The sequence below is a fragment of the Arachis hypogaea genome, chromosome 15 (genome assembly GCF_003086295.3).
Source record: "Arachis hypogaea cultivar Tifrunner chromosome 15, arahy.Tifrunner.gnm2.J5K5, whole genome shotgun sequence".
NCBI lineage: Eukaryota > Viridiplantae > Streptophyta > Magnoliopsida > Fabales > Fabaceae > Arachis > Arachis hypogaea.
This window is the reverse complement of record NC_092050.1, coordinates 21,514,923-21,540,323: the sequence shown is the minus strand read 5'-3', so window position 1 is coordinate 21,540,323 and position 25,401 is coordinate 21,514,923. Positions and strand designations below refer to the sequence as shown.

Genomic DNA, 25,401 nt, shown 5'->3' with positions numbered 1-25,401 from the left:
AACTATAAAAATGAAATCAGAATTATAAATACTAGTAATAGTAGAAATGGTCAACATTTTTATGAATTTGCAAATTATTTCAAATTTATACAAATTATAAACTTATTCGAAGAAAAATATGAAGAGTGAAATTGGTATCAGAGCCAAGTTAACGATTAAGGGTAACACTTTCTCTTTAAGCAACACTTTTAGTGATACGCTTTTAAATCAATAAACAACCAAATAAAAACAAAAATCTGTAAATCTGTACCAAAACACATCTGTACACTAGATGGACCCTAAATTGAATTACAAACTTAACTTGAATAATAATTTTAAATTAAATCATTGTCATCACTACAGCAGAGGCGGAGCCTAACGGCGGCTAAACAGCGGCCCTGGCCAAAATCGCCGCGAATTGAAAATATCCTAGCAGAAGTAAGCAGCGGTCTAGCAGAAGCTGTAAAATGCCCCTTGGATAGCGGCTATGCTCAGAACCGTTGCGAAATTGGGGGTATATATCTTCGCAAATAATAGCGGGAGCAGAGGCGCGAAATTTCACCCACACTCCCTGTGCCGCAACATCCCCAGCGACTACCCCCAGAAACGCCGCTAGGTCAGAAACTTATCAGAAGTCACTGTTTCAATTCCCCTTTTAATCTTACAACCAGTTATTGATTTTTCCCAATTTTGCAGTTCCCGCGAGTTGAGCCTGATAACACGCCAATCAAGAGCGAGAGCAGAGGCGTGAAACCTTGAACTCACCCAGGTGAGGGTCTTATCATGATACAATTTTTCCATTCCTCCTTGTCATCTTACAACCATTAATCGATTCCCCCAATTCTGCAGAAACCCCCAATTTTTCAAGCTTTTGCGTCTCAACCACAATCCCCAAAACCCAAACCTCCCTCATTCACGGCGTGCGAAATCCCCGACCTCTGCTCCACCCTGGGCCTCTGTGTGGGTGGTTGAGTCGCGCAGCTGCCATCCGTGCTTCTCTCACTGGCCTCGAAGTGGAGCATATCCTCGATCGTGCGTGAAACCGGTATCTATGTTTTGTTTTGTATCATCTTTATTTCCAAAATTTTGTTCCGGCTTGATTTTGCATCTCAATATGAGGTACTTTAGTTGGCATTCTTGTTATCTCTGTTCTGTTATGCTTCCTCCCTGCAGAAAATTAGGATTTCCATTAGATTTATGGGTCAAAGTATTAATTAATTTGTTAATGTGTTCCTCACAAATACTGGAGTTTTATATGTGGGGTTTTATTTTGAATTTTTTTAATTCATGGAATAACTAAGAAAATAGGGTTAAGATATGTGATGGCAGGTTGGTGGATTAACAATTAGTTTTGCAGTGTTTATGATTCGGTACATGGGGGAAGGAAAAAAAGTTGGTGTGTATGGTATTATTAAAAACCTTGTGATGTTGTTGTTTGGTGAATATGTTCCTTGACACAGTGATATAGCTTATTAGCTTCTGATTGTGATCTTAGATACCATGGTACTCATCTATCCCTCTCAAGTTTTCATGCTTCTTTCCTTTTGTTTTTCTGGAACCCTGTTGGGATCTCAAGTGGAAAGCATATCCTTGCACTAGTAACTGCACGTCTTTGATCAGATTTGAGTTCTGGGAACTAAAATCTCGCTGTTTTAATGTAGATTCATTTGAAACTAAAAGTGTGTAACGGCTCTTCAACGAAGAAGGTTCTGGTGTAGGAAGCAACGTCGTAAGGTGTCGAGACTGCGATCAAGGTTATTTTACTTTCAACTTTGTCATTTGTTATGGGTATGATGATTTAGATTTATTATTATTGTTCCATTCATATTTTGCCTATGTGAGATATAGAATTGATCATTCTCTTAGTTAGGAAAAAAAAAATAATAAGAAGTAATTGAGACTGGTACAACATATGATATTGTTAAGGTATAATATTCAGCATTGACAACTTCTCAACACTGCCACTTGTTCAGCGTTATTGCACGTATACATTTTCACTACTTTGATGAGAGTTCTCAATCTGAAAAGCATATTCAGATCAAAGGACTTAATATGTAACTAATCAATAATTCAGTAGGAGCAGCCATGCTTAATATTCTGTAGATATTGTACAAGCTATTACCCAAGAAAAATAAATTGAAGTCATCCTATAGAAATTCATACTTTGTATATATTTGTACCCAAGTTGATAACTACTATCCACATATTAGTCATCAAATTCAGTATTTAAATAACATCGATATATATATATATATATATATATTCTAATAAAAAGAAATTATTTTTGAATGTGTCCTACAACTTAAAAGAATTTCAAAATTTTAGTTCCTTAATAGTCTATACTTATCCCTAAAAAAAACAACATTCATTCTATACTTTGCACATATACATTTTGTATTTATAAGAAACAGAGGTGAATGGGGGTATATAGTGTTTATCTTAAAGTAGCAATGTTGATTGATAGAAGTAATAGCATTATTGCCACCTTGGGATGATGAGACCAAAGTAATAGCTTTGTTTTTCTTTGGACTTTCCTGTTTTCAATTGTTATGAGAAACGGTGAAACTAATCCTTTATATGAGTTGTGTTTCCCTTGCAGCTTTTAAAGTAATACAATAAAATAAAATAAAACCATGTTAGAGTTTGAACTTATAGTCCTTTAGGATTTGGTTATTTTTGCATTGCTTTCATTCTGAGTTAGTTATGAAATGCTATTTGGCTTGTTTGATCCCATGAGATTTTTATGGAGAGTAGGAACTCCTTCAGTTGTCACTATCTTTATCTTCAAAATCTCTGAATTTGTTTGGCGTTGTAGCATAACTGGCTAGTCTTCTGAATAAATACCTTCTTAACATGCTTTCATGAAAATGTCAGTGTTAGCAATTACCTTAACGATGATCCCAATGCTATTGTCGTTCAAGGCACCTTCCTTAAAATTTTCGTGAGAGATATTAACTATTGGAAAAGGCATATAAAACTTTCAGCAGAGTTGGTGAGAGACGTACTTTTTGGTCTTGCATATGGGGGTAGCATTCCCAGATACCTTTTTATTTTAAAGCTTAGTGCAAAGCATCCCGCATTATCAACAGATAAAATAATATGCTGCAGAGCATTAATTATCCAACATCCAAAACAATATTTGAGCTTTGCAATTGAATGTTTGTTTTATTTATTTAATTTTTCTACTTGTGGTTCATTTGGCAGTATAATGTTGATTGAAAGAAAATATAGCCTTGGCTTGTGATATCTAGATTATTGTCTTTAACGTATTTATAGGCTTTTGCCACTGCATGAGAGAGTTTGAAGTAGTTGCACATGAATACTGATAGTAATCTATTTATATAAAAAAATAGTTAAGTTCTATTCAAAAAAACCACTTAGGTTCTAATGAAAGAATGCCAAAAAAAATGGTTCAATGAAATCAACTCTGGAAAATCCTACCAACTAGTTCAAAACCAATTTCAGGAAAAATACCAGATACTATTGGCAACTTGCATAAGCTAACTACTCTTAATTTGGACACGAACAATGTTTCTGGTGTTATACCATATTCTATCAGTTCTTGTGTCTCTCTTAATGAAATAAACTTTGCTGGTAACTCTCTTTCCGGAGAAATACCAGTTGGTATTGGATCTTTGCTCACACTCAACTCATTAAACTTGTCCTCGAATAAACTTTCCGGCAAAATTCCATCAAGTTTATCTGCACAAAAGCTTAGCCTTCTTGATTTATCAAACAACCAGTTGTCTGTTCCCATACCAGATTCACTTGCTATCTCAGCTTACAAATAGGGGTGAGCACGGGTAGCGGGTACCCGATTACCCACCCGAATCCGAACCAAACCAATCAAATTGGTTCTGGAACCGACGGGTAATCGGGTCCAACCCGAACCAAACCAATGACATTTGCTGATGATTGGTTCGGGTATCAGTTTTAGGGGCGCGGAACCCGAACCAACCCGTATACCCGATCATAATTAATTAAATAATATATATATATGACTTTTTATGTGTTTTCTAACTCATAACCCTAATCCTATCTCACTAATGTTTAGATTTTAATGTGTTTTAGTTTTAGCTTCTTTCAAAAATTATTCACTAGACTTTTGTATTTAACTTCTAATATTTTTATTGCACTTTTATATTTTCATTAGACAAGATTATTTACTATTAATATGTTTGGATTTTGATGAGTTTAATTTTTAATGTATTTGGTATTTAATATGTTTGCATTATTTCTGTTGATGTTACATGTTTATTGTATTTCTTGAATTTTTAAGATAAAAATTTGCCAATTTGATTTTTTTTTATGAATTTCAAAGTCATTGGGTACCCGCTACCCGAACCGAACCAATCCGCTCTTAATCGGTTTGGTTTGGTTCGGATACAAGCACAAAAAAATGCAAATCCGAACCAAACCAAACCAATTACTTTTTAATCGGTTCGGTTCTAATTTTACCTTGAATCCGAACCAAACCGACCCGTGCTCACCCCTACTTACAAAGATGGTTTCATTGGGAATCCTCACTTATGCAGCCAGATTTTGGAGAATTTCAAGCCATGCTTCTTTGAATCTGAGGGCTTGAGACGAATCAGAACACTTGTGCTGTGTTTGATTGCTATTAGTACAGTTTTCTTACTGTATATCAATATGATGTTTCTAGAAAAAATTATGCCATCTACATATTAGTATAGTTTTCTTACTGTATATCAATATGATGTTTATACTTACCACCAAAGTCAAAGAAAATAACAACTCCATGAACAAACTTATTTTATTACTTTATTAAGAACCTTTTGTCATCCTTACAAAGATCTTCATCATCAACATAAACATGCCAGCATGCTTTACTAGAGAATCTTGGGAGTAAATGTTTAGATTTATCTCCAAAATTTTTTTATTAAATTATTTTTTATTAATTTTTTCCTAAAATGAACTTTTTATTTTTTTTTCAAGTGATCTTTTTAATCAAATTTATCTTTCAAAGAATTTAAATTAAACATAACAGAGGATATTATATCCGGCTATTCTCTTCTTATTTTGTTGAGTTAACCCGCAATTAAGGGCAGAAAATTTGTATTTGAGGTTTCTATTCTTTATGATTGTTTAGTTTCTTATTAGTTATTACATAAATCTAACTTTTACTCCTTTTTTTTTTCTCATTTTTTAAGGTTTTTCCTTCTTTGTCTTTTCATTTTTTGGACTTGGGATCAGCAATTCTTTCTATCAGTAATTTTTTAGAAAGCACAGAATTTTGACAATGAGTGAGCAACCTCCCCAATACCTTTCTACATGGTTTTGCTTGCAATATATTGTCGAGTTTATTACGTATGGTACTCTCCCATCTCATAATTGTGATAAACTGTTACTGGTTTTCTTGACACACACCCCATTTTTTCTTTTTTTTTTTAGTTCTATGTAATTTTTTACTATTTATTTATTTGTTTGTGCTATTTTATCTATTTAGACATTGATAAGAGCTGGATTACAAAGCCACGAGGTAGTGTAGAATATAGGGATGGTCTGAATAGATTTCTTGACTTCGCATTTGCCAATGCATCATCTGATGGGATGATACATTGTCCATACCCTTTGTGTGGGTTCCAGTTTTTCCAAACTAGAGAGGACGCCTACGATCATCTTCTAATGAAACCCTTTCCCTCTAACTATACCTTTTGGTTACATCACGGTGAGAGGATCGTAGACGAGAGATCCAGCGGTAGGGAAGAACTAGAACCCACTGTAAATTCAGGAGATCAAATGCATGACATGGTCCACGACGCATTCAACTTGCCAGGACTGCAGAGTGATGATGAAGACTCGATGAATGGGCATGTCGGAGACGTTGCGAAGGGGTTGCCGTACTTATCTGACGAACCTAGCCGCGAGGCTCGTGCCTTTCACGACTTGCTAGAGGATGGCGAGCAGGAATTGTACCCGGGATGCTCAAAATTCTCGAAGCTGTCTTTCTTGGTGAGGCTGTACCATATCAAGTGCATGTGCGAAGTGAGCGACAAGGCTTTTCGTTTGATTCTAGAGCTACTGAGGGATGCCTTTGAGCATGCAAGGATTCCAAAGACATTGCACGATGCCAAGAGGATCATAAGGAAGCTCGGTATTAAGTATAAGAAGATAGATGCATATCCAAATGACTGCATGCTGTATCAGGGCTTTGATCAAGACCTGTCTAGATGCAAACGGTGTGGAGCATCCAGGTGGAAGCAAAAGACCCGGAAGAATTTCTTATTAAGGATCAACACAGTTGTCAAGAAGAATGAGAAACCTCTACTGGCGAAGATTCTCTGTTACTTTCCTTTGATTCCACGGTTGCAGTGATTATTCATGTCCAGCAAGACATCCGTGGACATGTTATGGCACAAGAGAGGAACCAACTCTGACGGTTTCTTGAGGCATCCCAGGAACGGCGAGGGTTGGAAAGCATTTGATAGGAGATATACTGACTTTTCTGGCGATCTGTGCAATGTTCGCTTAGCCCTGGCTAGTGATGGCTTCAATCCTTATGGAAACCTCAGTTCAAAGTACTCAATATGGCCAGTGATTCTTATTCTGTACAACCTACCCCCATGGATTTGCATGAAACAAACCAACTTTATTCTCTCTATGATTATTCCCGGTCCTAAAATGCCTGGCAATGACATAGATGTCTACCTACAGCCCCTGATCGATGAGCTGAAGCAGTTGTGGGCCGGTGTTAATACGTACGACGCCAGTAAGAAGAAAACATTCAAGATGTGAGCTGCACTGATGTGGACTATCAGCGATTTTCCTGGCTTGGACAATTTATCTGGCTGGAATACTTACAGCGGGAGAGCTTGCCCCATGTGCAATTTGGATGCTGAGACTATGCGACTCACCTTCAGTCAGAAATGGTGTTATATGGGTCATCGTCGCTTCTTGAATCGCGATCACAGATATAGACAGGACCGGAGTAGATTTGATGGCAAGTTAGAGGATAGATCCCCACCTACCAAATTGACTGGTAGGGATGTCTTGAGACAATTGGAGGGTGTTCCCGTCTCACAAGGCAAGGTGCAAGCGGTGGGCGGTAAAAGAAGGCACGGACAGCAGACCGTGGTGCAAGACGAGTCTCCTTGGAAAAAGAGGAGTGTATTCTTGATCTGCCGTACTGGGAGAACAACGAATTACGTTACAACCTTGACGTGATGCACATAGAGAAGAATGTATGCGACAACATTGTTTTTACCATGTTGAACGAGAGCGGTAAGTCTAAAGACTACCTAAAAGCTCGAAAAGATCTCCAGCTGATGGGCATCCGGCAGGATATCTGGCCACTTGAAGGTGGAAAGTATCCCGCTGCAATCTTTACCATGCGGAATCCAGAGAAGGATGTCTTTCTTAGGACAATCAAGAATGTGGTCTTTCCAGACGGATACTCTAGCAACATCTCTCGCTGTGTTGATTTAAAACAGCGCAAAATATTCAGCTTGAAGAGTCATGACTGCCATATTCTAATGGAACATCTACTGCCAATTGCGTCAAAACACGTGTTGCCCACCCCAGTTTCCGCCGTCTTGGCTGAGTTATCAGCCTTTTTCTGACTAATATGCAGTAAATCCATAGATCATCAACAACTTCCTCTCCTTCAAGATCATGTGGTCCATACTTTGTGCCACATGGAGATGATATTTCCACCTTCCTTCTTCACAGTTATGGTTCATCTAATGGTGCACTTGGTCAAGGAGGTACGTCTCGGTGGCCCAGTGCATTACTGGTGGATGTACCCAATTGAGAGGTATTGATCTACTTAAGGTTGCAGAGGGCTACTTCGTATTTTTATGGATATATAACTTTGTTTTGCTTATATTTTAATTTTGTTTTTGCTACAAGTTTAGATTATATTTTTGTTGAAAATATCCGCTCTTAAAATAATAATAAATATAAAAAGAATTTAAAAAAATAATTCAATAATACTTTAAATAAATTAGGCGGGTTTTTTTGAAAAACTGAAATTTCTTTTTTTTTTTCTTAAATTAGCGGCGGTTTTAAACCGCCTCTGTTCGGGTTTAGAGATTATAAAAACGTTTACATCTGGCGGCGGTTTGCAACCGCTGGTAACTTTGAGCGAAACTGATGTCCCATTTGTGGAAACTTGGACATATCGTGATAACTTGCGGCGGTTTGAAAACCGCCGGTAAATATGAAGCAAACCGTGTCAGACTCAATTGGCGGCAGTTTTCTATTGTGTGTCGCAAAATTTTGATTTAGCAGCAGTTATATTAGCGGTTTATGAAAACCACCGCCAAACCCAATTTCGACGCCCATATCCATGGCGGTCCTATGAATCACGGCATTTATTTTGCGGCGGTTTAAAACCGCCGCTAATAAAAAAAACCGCCGCCAATTCGCACCTCCCTTGTAGTGATATGTTAAAAATATTAAAATTAGCATAATATTTTTTAAAATAAAAAATGTTTATTTTAGAGATTTATTTTTCAAATGTGGATATCTTTAATTTGGAAAAGAATTTTTTGTTAATTTTAAAACTTTTTGCATAGTAAGAATCTAATTACAAATTTAAAATAGTGTAGAAACTTTATTAAAAATTTTTAAATTATAGAAATTTAATTACAAATTTAATAAAATTATAGAAACTAATAAAATAAATTAACCTTATCTTTAGAATAAATATAAAGAATTAATTTTTAACTAATCAATATTAACTAATTTTTGTTTTTTATTATAAAAATATTTGTTTACCCTTATTTTTGGCGAGTTTAGAATTTAGAGCACGGTTTAGAATTTAATATTTAGAGTTTAAAAGTTGATTTTAATTTTAATTTGTGTAAAATATTTTACACATTTATCTAATCATATTTGTTTTTTAAAATGATCATTCATGCATTTAATGTAAAAAGTTTTTTGATGAAATAAAGTTATATAATTAAATGCACATATAAAATTATTTTAAAATTAAATAATTTTAAAATATTGGTTAATATTAGTTGAAAATAATTATTCTCGAACTGAACTCATACATTTAATATTTAACATTTTGTCAACAATTTTCATTTGATACCATGTAACTTATTCTACTTCTGTAATATCACTACAAGAAAAATGTTGAGTATTGTTAGATTTTTTTTGTTAGAAAAAAGGACAAAAAATTGACGGTACTAGAATTATCATTGGAATAAATCAAACGATATAAATCTCGCAGGTAAATATTTCCTGTCAGAATTTTTTCGTCCAACTGTAATTATCATCTTTTGCAACGGATTACGAGCTCGAAAAACTAATTGGTTACCGACAAATTTTTTTGATGGTATTATTGGTGCCAAAAATGTTGTTTTCTTCACTGTTACCATTGGATTATTCTCACGGTAAATCCGACGATAATGTCAATTTTTTTAAATTTAAAATAAATGGTCAATTTTAATTTTTAATTTAAATTTATTTTTCACACAATTTATGGTCAATTCATAAATAATGAAAACATATTATTCAAAATAAATAATACAATATTCAAATAAATTAAAAGTCAAGTACATCAAATAAATATAATGAAATAATAAAACAAAACATTAATAAATAGAGATTCAGGTAGTCCTCGTCATCGTCATCGTCGTCGGTCCTGTGGCCCTGAGGCGGCGGCACAGAAGGTAGTGATGTTTGTGTGTCCCCAGCAGAGATGATGCCAGCGGCGCACATCTGTGCCTGGTACACCTCCATCTGAGCTTGCATACGCTGAAGCCGTTTTAGCTGCTCCCTCCACTCTAACTTGAGGTCATCCCTATCCGTCAGGCGTGTGAGGATCTCTTGATATCTCTCCCAATAATTGTTTAGCTCCTGAGCCTGCTGGTGAAGGTTGCACTGGAGCTCCTACACTTACAACCTCAAACCCACACCTTCTTTGAACTTGACAGTTCGACTGGTGGCAGAGCCTAACGACGGCCTCAACGTGGAAGTGTGGATGCTGCTGGCAAAGAACGACTGGAGCTGCAGAGCTATAGGTGGCGTCTTCCCCACTTTGCTAAGACTGCTGAGTCGCAGCCTCTAGTCTCTATGTGTAGGACTCCTGTGTAACACAAGTTATTGTGATTAGTATGATAAATATACAGTTAAGCTCTAATAATTTTATACCAGAAGATCATATGTATGTTTACTCACATAATGATCCTGAGATCATTGATCAGCAAATTTCACTTTGTTCTCCTTTAGTGTGTGATTGTACTTGAACGTCTCCGCCAATGTTGCCTCACGATCTAACGACTTCGACTACACATGTTGCACTGAAACAATATGATTCGAATGTATAGTGAGGATATGTAAAAGAATATAATTAAGTTATTAATAGAATTAAAGTCGCTACATACCAACCTGACTTTAGTCTTCATGAAGGTTGCTGAGTCGCCAGTATATTTAGACGACCTGGTTGATGTCTGTTAGCTCTATTGGTGAGATGTCGATACCTGAACTCCTCATCAGTCTTTCAATGAACTAATAAAACCTTTTTTTATTTTCGGTAAATTCAACTGTTCTCAATATTTTTCTTATAGCATATGTCACATTTTATCTAGTCGTATAATTGTATTATACTAGATTAGATTAGATATCTTGAGCACATTATCATACCATCACTGAATATTTAACATATGCTCAATGCCTAAAAGTTTTCAGAAATTTCATAAAGAAATTGGCGTTACAGTTACCAAAAATTAGGTAGAATTTTCTATTGGTATGTGTACTTAGGCATCGTTTAGTTGATGTCTGTGTATGCCAAAGATAGAGACATGGTAGGACATGTTTTTTGTTTGGTACGTGAGACATAAAACTAAGAGAGACACGGTGACACAAAGATAACCACGAAAAATATGTATTTTGTGTCTTTTTAATTTGCTAAGACACTCACTTTTAGTTTGAGACACTGATATTTTTACCACTTTATCCATTCAACCTAATTTTCTTTTCTTCAACCATTCTTCATTTTCTCTCTCTGTAGCCTCCATACTCTCTGCCCATTGTTGTTGCCCGATTTGGGCTTCGATGGCATTGCTTCCATTTATTCTCTGGCAGCGCTGTTTGTCTTCTGTCTTCTCCTTGCAGGCGGCGTCACAGCAAAGAAGAAGGTCTGTCTGCCTCACCCTTCGATCAGCATCAACAACGATTGCCATAACGACGAAGACCTCTCCCCCTTCGCATTTCGTTCTTCCTATCTTTGGCAGCAGGAAGAACTGCAGATCTATTGCGGAAGCAACCACATATCTCATTCTTCTCTACTTCTTTCTTTTCTTTCATCTACTCTATTGCCTTATTCTACCTCACATTCAATTTGTATTTGTTTTATTTTTTTAATAAAATTTTTGAATCCGTTTGTATTATTCAAATAGGAAGATATTGAAGAACTTTTGTTTATTTTATAAATATCAAATTTCGAATTGAATTTTATTTGTGGTGTTTTTTGCTGTGGACGGGGTGATAACTTATTCTCTGTTTGGATTAATGGAGATTTGTGTTTGTTATGATGATTTTTAGCAATTTTGGGTTAGTTTTGATGCTTTTGGGGTTGATTTTGTTTTAGATGAAGAATTACTAAAAATTAAAAAAGAATCTGTGTTAGTTTTGAAGATAGTGATGCCATAGTAAATTGTGATGATTTTGAAGGAATGTGAAAAAGTATAAGTGGTGATTGATAAACCACTATTTTATGGTTTATCTTGTGCTAAATTGAGTAGATTTTATCAATTATTCACACACTTATTCATACAAACGGCATGGTTTTACAAATCATTCCTAATTTTGTTCCATGATTGAAAACTTGCTTCCTAAGCCTTCAAATCGTTAGTTTTTAATTTTCCTTTATTACCATTCGATGCCGTGATGTGTTTGTCAAGTGTTTTCAAGTTACAGGGCATGAATGGCTTAAGGGATAAAAAGGAGGCATGTCAAAGTGGAAGGAACACAAGAAACTAAAGAGATTACAAGCGAGCAGCGACGCGCACACATGGCTGACGCGTGTGCGCGCATTGGCGCATTTCATAGTGACAGTACACGTGACAGAGCGTCACGTGCTGCACTTATCAGAACTTACTGAGGGCGATTTCTGGGCTATTTTGGACCCAGTTTCAAGCCCAAAAACGCAGACTAGAGGCAGGGGTATAGCTGAGACTGAGGGGACACTTCACTTTCATTTTTTTTAGTTTAGTTTTAGTTTTTTGAATTCTAGAGAGAGAAACACTACCTCTTCTAGGGTTCTTATCATTCTTAGTTTATCTTCAAGTTGGATCCAGAGAGAGCTACTACTACCTTCAAGTGGAGTTATTATCGTTATAGTTTGCATTTCTATTACCTCTACTTCTTTGTTTTTCCATTTAGTTACTGGAATTCATATTGGGATTTTGTTAATTTTAAATTTATTAATGCAATTAAGTATTTTTATATTTAATTCTATTACTTTTTAATTTTTTTAATTAATTATTAGTGCCAATTTTAATTTTACTAATTTATTTTAAATCACTATGTCTCTTATTTATTCTTATTCCATGTTGTTGAAAATGACATTCATGTTAATGATTTAAAGCTCCCAACTTGGCTTGGGAGTTGATTAATTGAAAACCCTTGAGTTGGAATACTCAAGTATTAATTTGTAATTGGAAATTGCTAGCTAACTCTATTTTCACTAATTCTAGTCCTTCCTTAGGTTGTGACTAGGACTTGTGAGTCAGAGTTAGTGCTTCTTACTTGACTTTTCTTTATTAGTTAGAGGATAATTAAGTGGAAGTAATAACCTTTTACTATTATACTTGAAAAAATCAACAAGGATAGGAACTCTAGTTTTCATTCCCAGCCAAGGTCCTTTATTTCAAATACACATCTCTTGTTATTTGCCCCTTGCGTTAATTCCTAGTTATTTATTTTTCCATTTTTCAAACTTCAAAAATTACACAGAAAATTCTTAACCAATAAATTGCACCTTGTGTCAATTCTTTGGGAAACGACTTGGAAATTCTACTCTTAGTTATTTGATTTTAATTGTGACATCCTTTTAAATTGATAGTGAAATTTTTGTCGGTTAAAAACTGTACTTGCAACGCTACTTTTACCAAAAAATCTTAACCGATATTTTTCCACCCATCAGATGGTGATACAAAAATAAATTGGATAAAATTGATTTTTTAATAGAATTGTGAATTGAATATTTTGTCTATGTCTTAATTATCAAATAAAATATAAAATTAATGTCTTCTTGCATTTATATACTTTTATGTATTTGTATCTGTGTTTTCATAGTCTTAAGACATGAACCAAACGCAATCTTAAAGAAAGATGTCTTCCTACAGACACCGATGACAAGACAAAACAAGCTAAGGAAAGGGGAACATATGCGCATATCACTACGTTGAGTTGTTAGATGAGTGTGGTTTTAGATCTGTGAAGTAGATTGGGCCAGGAGTTTTCTGCGATAACTTATGAACTTGTTCCACCTGTTTAGCTCTATGCTAATTCTTAAGGATAAAATAGTGTAATTATTTTTCGATTGTGATATGTTAGAATATACAAAAATACTATTTGTACAATAAAATTAGTCACTAATGTATTTGTATATAAATATATGTGTGATTTAATTTATTTTTAATGTGTATTTTTATTCTAATATGTATTTTATATTAATAGCTTATTTTAGTGGCTGATTTTGATATACATATAACATGGTTGTAAAATATATTTAGAATATTATATATTAATATGATATTTTAGTATATTTAATATTAATTTTATATTTATTTAAACTAAAACTTGAAAGAGTTTAAAAATGTGAAGCTTTTCTTTGTCTCTGCCTGCCTACAAAAGTGTGTTCACTTTGGAAATTAAAGTGACTTTGGGTCCATGTTGTTGGTTATAATATGCAAAACAAGTTGAGAGGTTTACACCGGACACTTAGCTAATGCAAGGTTTACACCGGACACTTAGCTAATGCATCATGAAAGATTACATTTCCAAGTTTCCAATCTGAAGATTATGTCACTAGAAAAACTTATTACACACTGGTTTATAGTATGAAATTTCCTGAAACTGAAACAAGTGACAATTGGATTTTCATTGTTCACGGCTTTTGCTTCTTCTGTGTGTAGATATAGTCTATGTGGGCTGCAAGTGTTCTTCTCATCAAGCACTCTTCTTTGCCCATGCCTTCACAAGTGTCCTTCTCTTCCAAAACCTTCAAGATTTAAGAATATACAAGACAAGGGCTCATGATGATTTGTAATTGTTATGTAATTGGCACTTGTCAGTAATAACTCCGGACAGAAAAAGTACGAACCAATTACGGTTTAAGATTTATGATTTAAAGTTTAGAATTTAAAATAAAACAAAATAGTTTTAAAAAAATTGGGTGAAGTATTATTCTTCTAAATAAATGAATGAAACAAACTCACCTCATTTTGAATATTGCTTGAAACATCAAAGCAAGATGCAGAGCCAGGAGCAGTGGCAGGGGCAGGTCTGCCTGCATATGCGAGGGTTAACAAGAAAGAGAAGAAGACGGCTGCCGTGCTAACGCTTTTCTTTTTCATTCTTTGCTTTCTTTCCACAATACTCGCTCAGAGTTGATGCCAATTTATAGACAGTGCTCAAGGGGCAGAGATGTAACTTCAGTTGGACTCTTAGTTAAATAAAAGTGAGTAATTACAGAGTACAATAAAATCAAGTAAGGTTGAATAACTACAGGCTCTCATGACTTGCTTATTCTGTTCACAGCCAATGATTGTGATTAGCATTCAACCATAGTGGACACACTCTCAAGGCTAAATATGGGGACATAAAATGTGACAAATGAGTTTTGTATTAAGTCAATGTATATGTTATTATCAGATATAGATATCATTACTATCGAATAGTTTTTCGCGTTATTCTAGATTTATCCTCATTTCTTGGGGGAAAGAAATTGCTTAATGGTTCAATGACTTCTTCACCACCTTAATTCCTTAAATATATTTTGTTAAAAATCATCAAGGGCATAAAATGGCAAGTTATTAGCAAAGTCGCTGGCACGGTGGAAGGTACTTAATAATGAAGATAGAAAAGTGATGTTATGTTGTATTAATGATTCAGAATAATAATTACAAGAAAATTAGAGTTATATGAGTTTATAGTATTATTTGAAGAAAAAATAAACCAATGAAACAGATATGAATTAAGAAAAGAAAGTGAAGTAGAAATGTAGCAATGCTCGTTGTGTATGAAGACTTGAACGAAGAGAAGAATTAATTAGAATAGATACAAGAAATTCGATATGATCAGAAGAAGGGGAACATAATGATAGAATGACACTATACCAGGTTTAAGTTATCTTCCATAATCCTTTCATTTGGTATTTATGATGCGTCCTCTCATGCTTCTACGCATGTCTAAAGGAGGTGGGTCAGCAATCACGTGTCTCTGTTTTGTAATTAACTTTTCCTTAGTAGAATTGCTAGCATTAGAGTGCTGACTCCCATTCAATTCTGTTATTCTCTTTATTACATTACCCTCTCCATTTAGATCAACCGTGTCCTCAAAGTTGAGAGCAGGGTATAGTCTAGTCACGTCTGTAACTGGTTCCCATGATGTTTTTGCAGTGTCTCCAATCCCATTGCACTTGGACCTATTGTTCTGGTTTTCCATGTTTGAGAATGGTGCGAACTCCCAGAACTCGAGAAGGCTCAAGAATAAGACCCATGGCACTAGTCTGTAGAGGCAATGGCAAGTAATGATCAGTGATATCCCCGCGGAATCTTTTTAACACTGAAATGTGGAGCACATTATGAATCTTGGCCTCTGGAGGAAGTTCGAGTCTATAGGCCACCAAGCTAAGTTTCTTGACAATGCAAAAAGGTCTAAAGTATCTAATTTCCAACTTCTGATTTTTCCTCAAAGCCACTGAGTGTTGGCGGTAAGGCTATAAACAAACCAGTACCATATCATTCTCTTCAAATTCAGCATCTCGATGATTTTTATCAACAAACGTCTTCATATATTGTTGGAAACGATTGAGGTTGGCCTTAAGCTGTTCAATCAACGTGTCCCAATTGGTTAACAACTCTTGCAATGATGATTCGTCAGCATGAGAGAACTCATATCTAATGAGATTTGGGAGGCACAACCATATAGAGCCATGTAAAGAGACATTTTGATGCTTCTGTGATGAGAAGTGTTATACCAATACTGGGCCCAAGGTAGCATATCGAACCATAACCTGGAATTCTCAAAAATAAAAATAAAAAAAGCAACAAAGATACATCTCCAATGTCTTGTTCACGACTTCACTTTTCCCATCCATTTGTGGGTGGTATGTTAAGCTCATGGATAAAGTAGTGCCTTGCAACTTAAATAATCTCCGCCAAAAGTGACTCATAAATATCCGATCCCTATCTGAGACAATAGAGCTAGGAAAGCCATGGAGTTTGACAATTTTTCTGATGAATGCCTTTGCCACTGAAGGGTTGTCAAAGTCATGTTTCAAGGGTATAAAATGAGAAAATTTTGTCAATCTATCAATGACCACCATAATAACGTGTACCCATGAGACTGTGAAAGAGCAGTGATAAAATCCATGCAGATAGCCTCCCACACATGTTATGGTATTGGGAGAGGTTGGAGCAATCCTGTAGGTAGTCAGGCTTCTGTTTTTGGCGCGCTAGCAAGTGGAGCAGCAAAGAACATAAGCTCTTATATTTCTTTGCATATTTGGCCAATAAAAGGCAGAACAAATCCATTCCACAGTCTTGAAAATGCTGAAATAACCTCTAATCACGCCATCATGGTATTCGTGCAAAATTGCTTGCATTAGAGTGCTCACTCCCATGAGCTTATGTATCCACTTTTGCTGGTCATAGGTGTGCAAGGTCTGATCTCCCAGAGTCTTTAAACTTTACTGATCTATACGTATAATGAATTTCTTCCCCCATAAGTAATGGTAGAACTTGGCTACTGCTTCAGTCACCACATAGAATTTTCGGGCATAAGCTGACTGGCGCTGCTTGTTAGTAGATAATTTATTAGAAAAGAAGGCAATGGGGTGTTTATCTTGCAAAATTACCGCTCCAATTCCTGTACTAGAAGCATCAGTTTCCACTATAAAAGGTTGATCAAACTTGGGAAGAGCCAAAACTAGTTTGAAAGTAATTGCCTTCTTCAATGACTCGAAGGCATGAGCAGCAACGGAACTCCACTGGAAGGAATCTTGCTTCAACAAATCTGTGAGAGGAGATGCAAGAGAAGCTAGCCTTTGATGAAGCACCTATACTAACCTGTCAACCTAAGAAATCCCTGAAGTTGTTTGAGGTTCTCAGGTGTCAGCCAAGCTATTATTGCCTGAACTTTATCCTTCTCCATATGGACGCCCTTCTCAGTGATGGTGTGACCCAGATAGTCATTTCGGACATAGCAAACAAGTATTTTGACATCTTGGCAATAAGGATTCCTTCTGTAATGTTTGTAACACGATCTCCAAATGTTCTAAGTGCTGAGAAGTGGAAGGACTGTAGATCAATATGTCATCGAAGAACACAAGGACAAACTTTCTTAAGAATGGCTAAAAGATATCGTTCATAAGATGTTGGAAGGTGATAAAAGATATCTATCCTCTGGCTTCACTAAAATCTGGTGATAACTTTATCTGAGATCCAACTTTGACAAAATTTTTGCTCCAAATAACTCATTGAGAAGTTCATCCACTGTGGGAATGGAAAATCAATCTTTGACTGTAATATTATTCAAAGCATGATAGTCTGTACAAAATCTCCAAGAGCCATCCTTTTTCTTGACCAAAAGGATTGGTGATGAGAAGGGGCTATGGCTTGGTTGAATGACGCCATCCTTAAGCATCTCTTGAATCATGCACTCAATCTGAGTCTTATGGTGGTGAGGGTATCGATTTTGACCCGAATTGGCGCTGCCCCCTCTACCAAGGGAATAGAGTGATCATGCCATCTTTGTGGGGAAAGTTCTGTAGGTTGTTAAAACACTATTTGATACTTCTGGAGAAGTTCAGCAAAAATAGGCTCCATGGTAGGAGAAAACGGCAGGGGAGTGACTGGATTCTGTGCAGGTTAGTGAACTTCTACTGTGAAGACTTCCTCAATTGCATCAGTGTTGAGAAAATGCCGAATGTAGTGATACTGAGCTTACTCCGGGGTAGAGTTCTTATCACCATGAACTGTAACAAACTCACCATTATGAAGGAATCGAAGAAAAGCAGCATCATAGTCCACAATGTGCATTTTCAGTTGCTTGAGGCAAGGGGAACCAATCACGAAGTCACCTCCAGCAACATGCACCACAACGACATGTGGAATAGTGACTTTCCACCTGATTATTGTGACATCCAGAGAAGGAATATAACCCTCAACATCTATGATGCCAAAATTTCCCGCTATCACCCTCACACTAGGGGCAAGCTGCATTGGGATATTCAAGAATTTGGCTATTCGGGGCTGGAGGAAACTGTCAGAGCTTCCCCCATCTAGTAGAGCCTAAATCTCTAACCCTTAAAGGAGATTCTAATTCGGATAGTGGATAAACCAGAGGTACCATGGATGGTATTGTAGGATAGGTGATGGTCAGTTACTTGTTACTCATGGGTCTGGAGTAAAGGATCTACTACCTTGTCAATTGCAATTTGCTGTTCCACATTCGAGGCTTCTTCTTCTTCAAGCTAAAATAACATGAAGTGCTGATTTGGGAATTTATGGAGAGTCGTGTACTTCTCATCGTACCAATAACACAAGCCTTTGGCTCTCTTAGCCTGAATTTCAGCTGAGGATAACCAGCAAATCGGATTTCATGGAGAAGCGAAGGATTGTTGGGATGGCGCTGACAGTAATGAAGGTAAGCTTGTATGTAGAGAATGCTTAGGTTGAGTTAAAGCTAGGGTCTGAAGGATAACAGAGCGGAACGAGGTTGGCACCGTAGTGGTACTCTAATAGGAGGAGAATTTGTCCTCGTATAAATGGGCGAAGCTCACGGCCCTCATCAAGAAAGGCAGACATTGTGCCTTGATCTTGCGCCTAATGTCCTGTTGTAACCCACTGATGAAACAATCCCTCAAGGCCTCCAGGGAATCAATGTGGGATTTGTTAGCCAATGCCATAAATTCTGCATAATAATCGAAAACTGACCCTTGTTATTGGAGTTTGAAAAGAAGTTCTCTCAGCGACTCGAACAGCGAAGGACCAAACTCAATTTCAATTGATCTCTTCAATTGGATCCAAGAACGAAAAAGTGATGTACGTTGCATCATCTGAAACCATGGGATTTCCATACCCGACATGTGCATCGCAGCGAGACCCACTTGTTCCTCCTCAGGAACCCAGAAGAACTCAAAATATTGATCAACAGAAAAAAAATCCAAGCTAAAGCATCAGATCCATCGAATATGGCCAAGTCGTAGTTTACCTTCCTGGGTTGTGTAGTTTCACGCCAAGAATGATCCCCTCCAGAGTTCGCGCCATGGTGAGAACCCAAAACAACCGATCTAGCCTGAGATGACTCATTAGTGAGTTGGGAAATGGGAGCTTGGAGAGACTCGAATTTCAGATCTGTTGCTTTCTTCAATCGAGCTCGCTCAGATCTATTCTCCTTCATTATCATCTACATCATCTGAAACAACTTCTTGACATCGGCCTCCAAACCCTTTATTCTGGTGTTGTCGGCCATGGCAATGAAAGCACCAAATGAAAGGTACTTAATAATGCAGATAGAAAAGTGATGTTGTATTGATAATTCAGAATAATAATTACAAGGAAATTGGAGCTATATGAGTTTGTAATATTACTTGAAGAAAAAATAAACCAATGAAACAGTGTTATGAACTAAGAAAAGAAAGTGAAGCAGAAACATAGCAATGCTTGTTGTGCATGAGGATCTGAACGAAGAGAAGAATTAATTAGAACAGATACAAGGATTCGATGTAACCAGAAGAGGGAAGAACATAATGATAGAATGACACTATACCAGGCTCAAGCTACCTTGCATAATCCTTCCATTTAGTATTTATGATGTATCCTCTCATGCTTTCACGCACGTCTAAAGGAGGTGGGTCAGCAACCATGTATCTTTGCTCTGTAACTAACTTCCCCTTAGTAGTATTGATTGCATTAGAGTGCTCACACACATTCAATTATGTTATTCACTTTATTACATTACCCCCTCCATTTAGATCAACCATGTCCTCAAGGTTGAGAGCAGGGTATAGTCTAGTCACGTCTGTTATTGGTTCCTAGGATGTTTCTGCAGCGTCTCCAATTCCCCATTGCACATGGACCTGTTGTTTTGGTTTTCCATGTTTGAAAATGGTGTGAACTCCCAGAACTCGAGAAGGCTCAAGTATAGGACCCTCGAAAATAATTTCTAGTCGAATTTTTGAGAATGCCGATTCGAAAAGTGGCAAGTGATTTCGATTTGATATAACAAGTCGAAGCTAATAGTTGACATGTCGAATTTAATGATGTAATATATAAGGGCAGTTACTTGGCTTTGCAGTTTGGTGAGAACAATTATTCTTTCAAATTCTTTAAAGGTGACACTTGGCAGTACAAGATTGGTCAAATTTATCTATAGATTGACAAGGTTTAGAGGAAGTAAGAGTTTGGAATTCATATTCAGAAAGTATTCTCACACACTCATATTCCAGCGACTTTCTAAGTCTGCCACGAGTTTATTTTCTGTAGGATTCCTTCCATGTCTTTACATTTCTTTTCAAGTTCTTGTAATTTACTTTCATGTAATTCATTTTCTTTTTACAAAAGTCATTTTCTTTCTTCTTTATGTTCTAAATTGTCATTTTAATTTCAAAGTCCTTCGACTACATTAAAGGCAATTGCTTACTTAATTCGAAGTATTTACTTTTATTCAATCTCTTTCTTTCTGAATTTAAAGATCTTTATTTCAGTTTGTGTTTTGTTACTTCTTTCCTTTCATTCGTTTAGAGTAAAATCTTTGGTGCATAAAAAAGAAAAGTAGTACTCACAAAAGAGGAGTAGATTTTGTCCCTGGATCATAGATATCTAACCAACTAAGATTTATGAAAAATCTGTATAACATAGATATGGGATAGTTTTTCATAAAATTGTGTTAAAGATTTTTCATTTTGATATGGTATTAATTTAGTGCAGGGGCAGAGCTAGATGAAATATTAGAGAGGGCCAAAAATATTTTTACAATAAAATAAGACTAAAATAAAATTTTAAAAAGGGAATAAACTGAAATTTATATATCATTTATATGTAAAAAATTATAATTAGGGGGCCATTGCCCTCTTCCCCACTCTGAAGCTCTGCCTCTGATTTAGTGTATGCAACTTCAGAGTGATAAGAATATTAATATGACTAACGAAACTTCAAACAGTAATATAGAATCTTCATCAAACAATAATATCCCTGGAGTTGTAGCACAAACTTCTGCAAGTTTAACATCCCACACAGAAGAATGTATTCAGAATCCTGGAAATGGTTTTGGGGAGAATGTTGCAGTTAATAATGCAATCGCTGGGCATAGTGGGCATAACCCGCGTTCTCGAATTTCTCCAACTCAAATTCAATCGTCGGTAACTATTGGTTGGCCTCCTTTTGGCCTTCCTCCAGGTTATACCCCACCCATGGGTGGTTATGCACTTTTAGTTAGATTTGAAAATGCGCCAGGTGCGGTAAATAACCAACCAAGTTTTTCTCACTCCGATATGAGTCTAGATTACCATATTGGTTTGACGTCGAATAGCGCAGGGTCTTTTGTTGTCTTTCGACAGCATATTGATGAAAGCCATCATGATTTAGTCAATTTGTTAACTCAACAAACGACTGCTATTCTAAATCCTATAATGATTGATAAAGAAACAAAGTACAAGCATTTGCCTAGTCAAGTCAAACGAATTGCTCGAATTGTTGATTATGATAAAAGGGAACCTCATCATCAAAATCTTAGAGTAGATCCAAAGAACTTAGGCAATAATCGAGGAAATTTACATGATAACACTGATGAGGAAGAATATATGCTTCATGTAGTTTGACGCAATTAGAATACTGATAATGTGCAACCAACGTGGAGATTATTACCGGATGACTAGAATTGTCGAAAATGTTCACAATAGGGTAGGTATCAATGTAGGGTTTATAAATCGACCTTATTTTGTATCAAGTTTTTCTGCTAAAATTCAAATGGCTGAGGTGCCAGGGGGTATGAAAAATCCTAAGATAGTAACAAAGTTTGCTGGAACGGTTGGAGAGTCTACCATTGAGCATATTGCCAGATATATGGTCAATTAAGAAATCTGGCAAATGATGAAAACTTGAAAATGAATTTCTTTCCCTCCTCTTTACCAAAAAATACTTTCACATGCTTTTTAAATCTGAGGCCTAGTTCGATTTTGATTTGGACACAATTAGAAAATACTTTTCATACTAAATTTTATATAGGGGAGTTAAATATTGCAGTAACAAATTTGGACACAATCAAGCATGATGTTGGTGAATCAATTGATGATTTTATTATTTTCTTTAAAAACACACATAATCAATGCTATGTATCACTTCCTGAAAGTGAAGTGGTCAAGATAGCTGATGAGCGGATAATTTATACACTTTTTGGCATTGTTTTTAGTATTTTTTTAGTATATTTTAGTTAGTTTTTATTCAAAAATCACATTTCTGGACTTTACTATGAGTTTGTGTGTTTTTCTGTGATTTCAGGTATTTTCTTACTGAAATTGAGGGACCTGAGCAAAAATCTGATTCAGAGGCTGAAAAAGGACTGCAGATGCTGTTGGATTCTGATCTACCTGCACTTGAAGTGGATTTTCTGAAGCTTCAGAAGCCCAATTGGCGCGCTCTTAATTGCGTTGAAAAGTAGACATCCTGGGCTTTCCAGCAATATATAATAGTCTATACTTTGCCCGAGATTTGATGGCCCAAACCGGCGTTCCAAGTCAGCATAAAAATTCTGGCGTCAAAATGCCAGAACTGGCATAAAAGCTGGAGTTAAACGCCCAAACTGGCACAAAAGCTGGCATTTAACTGCAAGAAAAGTCTCTACATGTGAAAGCTTCAATGCTCAGTCCAAGCACACACCAAGTGGGCCCGGAAGTGGATTCTGCATCATTTACTCATTTCTGTAAACCCTAGGCTACTAGTTTTCTATAAATAGGACCTTTTGTTATTGTATTCTCTACGGCATGAGTCTTTAAACCCCATGGTTGGGGGTGAGGAGCTTTGCTGTGTCTCGATGAATTAATGTAATTACTACTGTTTTCCATTCTATCACGCTTATTTCTATTCTAAGATATTCACTCGCACTTCAACTTGATGAATGTGATGATCCGTGACACTCATCATTATTCTCACCTATAAACGCGTGCCTGACAAACACCTCCGTTCTATCTGCAATAGCTTGAGTGCATATCTCTTGGGTTTCTAATCTAAGATTAGAACCTTCGTGGTAGGCTAGAATTATTGGTGGCCATTCCTGAGATCCGGAAAGTCTAAACCTTGTCTGTGGTATTCCGAGTAAGATCTAGGAAGGGATGACTGTGACGAGCTTCAAACTCACGAGTGCTGGGCGTAGTGACAGACACAAAAGGATCAATGGATTCTATTCCGACATGAGTGAGAACCGACAGATGATTAGCCGTGCGGTGACAGCGCATTTGGACCATTTTCACTGAGAGGACGGATGGTAGCCATTGACAACGGTGATCCACCAACATACAGCTTGCCATGGAAGGAGCCTTGCGTACATGAAGAAGAAGACAGTAGGAAAGCAGAGATTCAGAAGATAGAGCATCCCCAAAACCTCTACCTGTTCTCCATTACTGCAAAACAAGTATTTATTTCATGTTCTTTTAAATTTTACAATTAAATCTGAGAATTATTGATATCCTCACTAAGAGTTACAATATAACCATAGCTTGCTTCAAGCCGACAATCTCCGTGGGATCGACCCTTACTCACGTAAGGTATTACTTGGACGACCCAGTGCACTTGCTGGTTAGTTGTGCGGAATTGCAAAAGTGTGATTGTGATTTCATGCACCAAGTTTTTGGCGCCGTTGCCGAGGATTGTTCGAGTTTGGACAACTGACGGTTTATCTTGTTGCTTAGATTAGGAATAATTTATTTTTGTTGGTTTAGAGTCACTAAATTTGAGTCTTTTATTTGAATTTAGTTTCATATTTTAAGTTCGGTGTCAATTGCATGCTTTTATTTTCTTTCAATTTTTTGAATTTGCATGTTCTTAGTTCTTTCTTGATCTTTAAAAATTCTAAGTTTGGTGTCTTCTTTGTGTTTTCCTTTAAAATTTCAAAAATTTGTGTTTGATTTTCTAAAAATTTTAAGTTTGGTATCCCTTGTGCTTTTATTTACTTAAAAATTTTTCAAAAATTTGTTCTTGGTGTTCATCTTGATCTTCAAAGTGTTCTTGGTGTTCATTTTCACATTCAAAGTTTTCTTGTTTGTTCTCTTTGTTTTAATCTAAAATTTCTAAGTTTAGTGTCATTTTGTTGTTTTTCTCTTTCCTCATTAAAATTCAAAAATTAAAAAAAATATCTTTTCCGTATTTTACTCATAAATTTCGAAATTTTGCATTAAATTAGTCAAAGATTTTCAAAATCATATCTTTTTTTTTGTCAAGTCAAAATTCTAATTTCAAAAATTGATCTTTTCAAATCTTTTTCAAAAATCAAATCGTTTTAATTTCTTCAATCGTATCTTTTCAATCATTTTTTTAATAAATTGTAATCATATCTTCTCAATCATATCTTTTTCAAAATAATTTTCAATCATATCTTTCTGATTGCTAATTCTAAAATCTTTTTAATCAATTAATTAATTTAGTTGTCAATTTGCTTTTATTTCATTTTCTTCTAATTTTCGAAACTTTTATTTTATCTTCCATTTATTTTGTTTTATTTTATTCGGTTACTTTTAATTAAATAAAATAAAAAAATTTTAAAAATATAATTTAATTGCAATTCATATCAATTCTCTTTTCTCCATCATGGACATAAGTGGAAATGAACAGTCCAGAAGGACTCTGGGGTCATATGCTAACCCCATTACAGCTGCATATGGGAGTAGCATCTGTATACCTCCCATCAAAGCAAGCAGTTTTGAGCTAAATCCTCAGCTCATTATCATGGTGCAACAAAATTGCCAGTATTTCGGTCTTCCACAGGAAGAACCTACTGAGTTTCTGGCACAGTTCTTACAAATTGCTGACACAGCACGTGATAAAGAAGTGGATCAGGATGTCTACAGATTATTACTGTTTCCATTTGCTGTAAAAGATCAAGCTAAGAGGTGGTTAAATAATCAACCCTCAGCAAGCATAAAAACATGGAGACAGTTATCAGACAAATTCCTGAATCAATTTTATCCTCCAAAAAGGATGACACAGCTAAGGCTAGACATCCAAGGCT

General features: G+C 35.9%; 1 protein-coding gene and 2 long non-coding RNA genes across 3 annotated transcripts; 2 read left to right on the top strand and 1 right to left on the bottom strand.

Annotated features, from left to right (window-relative positions):
• The first annotated feature begins 321 nt into the window (after positions 1–321).
• LOC112746930 (uncharacterized) lies at positions 322–1,937 on the top strand. The gene is made up of 4 exons (XR_003174675.3): positions 322–595; positions 676–748; positions 829–1,024; positions 1,641–1,937. It is a non-coding gene; the product is annotated as an uncharacterized lncRNA (long non-coding RNA).
• A 3,372-nt stretch (positions 1,938–5,309) lies between these two features.
• LOC112748083 (uncharacterized) lies at positions 5,310–6,315 on the top strand. The gene is made up of 2 exons (XM_025796291.1): positions 5,310–5,343; positions 5,447–6,315. The coding sequence occupies exons 1-2, from the start codon at positions 5,310–5,312 to the stop codon at positions 6,313–6,315; spliced, it is 903 nt and encodes a 300-aa protein (XP_025652076.1).
• A 7,503-nt stretch (positions 6,316–13,818) lies between these two features.
• LOC140179628 (uncharacterized) lies at positions 13,819–14,550 on the bottom strand. Its single transcript, XR_011873280.1, has 2 exons — positions 14,394–14,550; positions 13,819–14,176 (listed from the first exon to the last, which is right to left on the bottom strand). It is a non-coding gene; the product is annotated as an uncharacterized lncRNA (long non-coding RNA).
• Between the last annotated feature and the right edge of the window lie 10,851 nt (positions 14,551–25,401).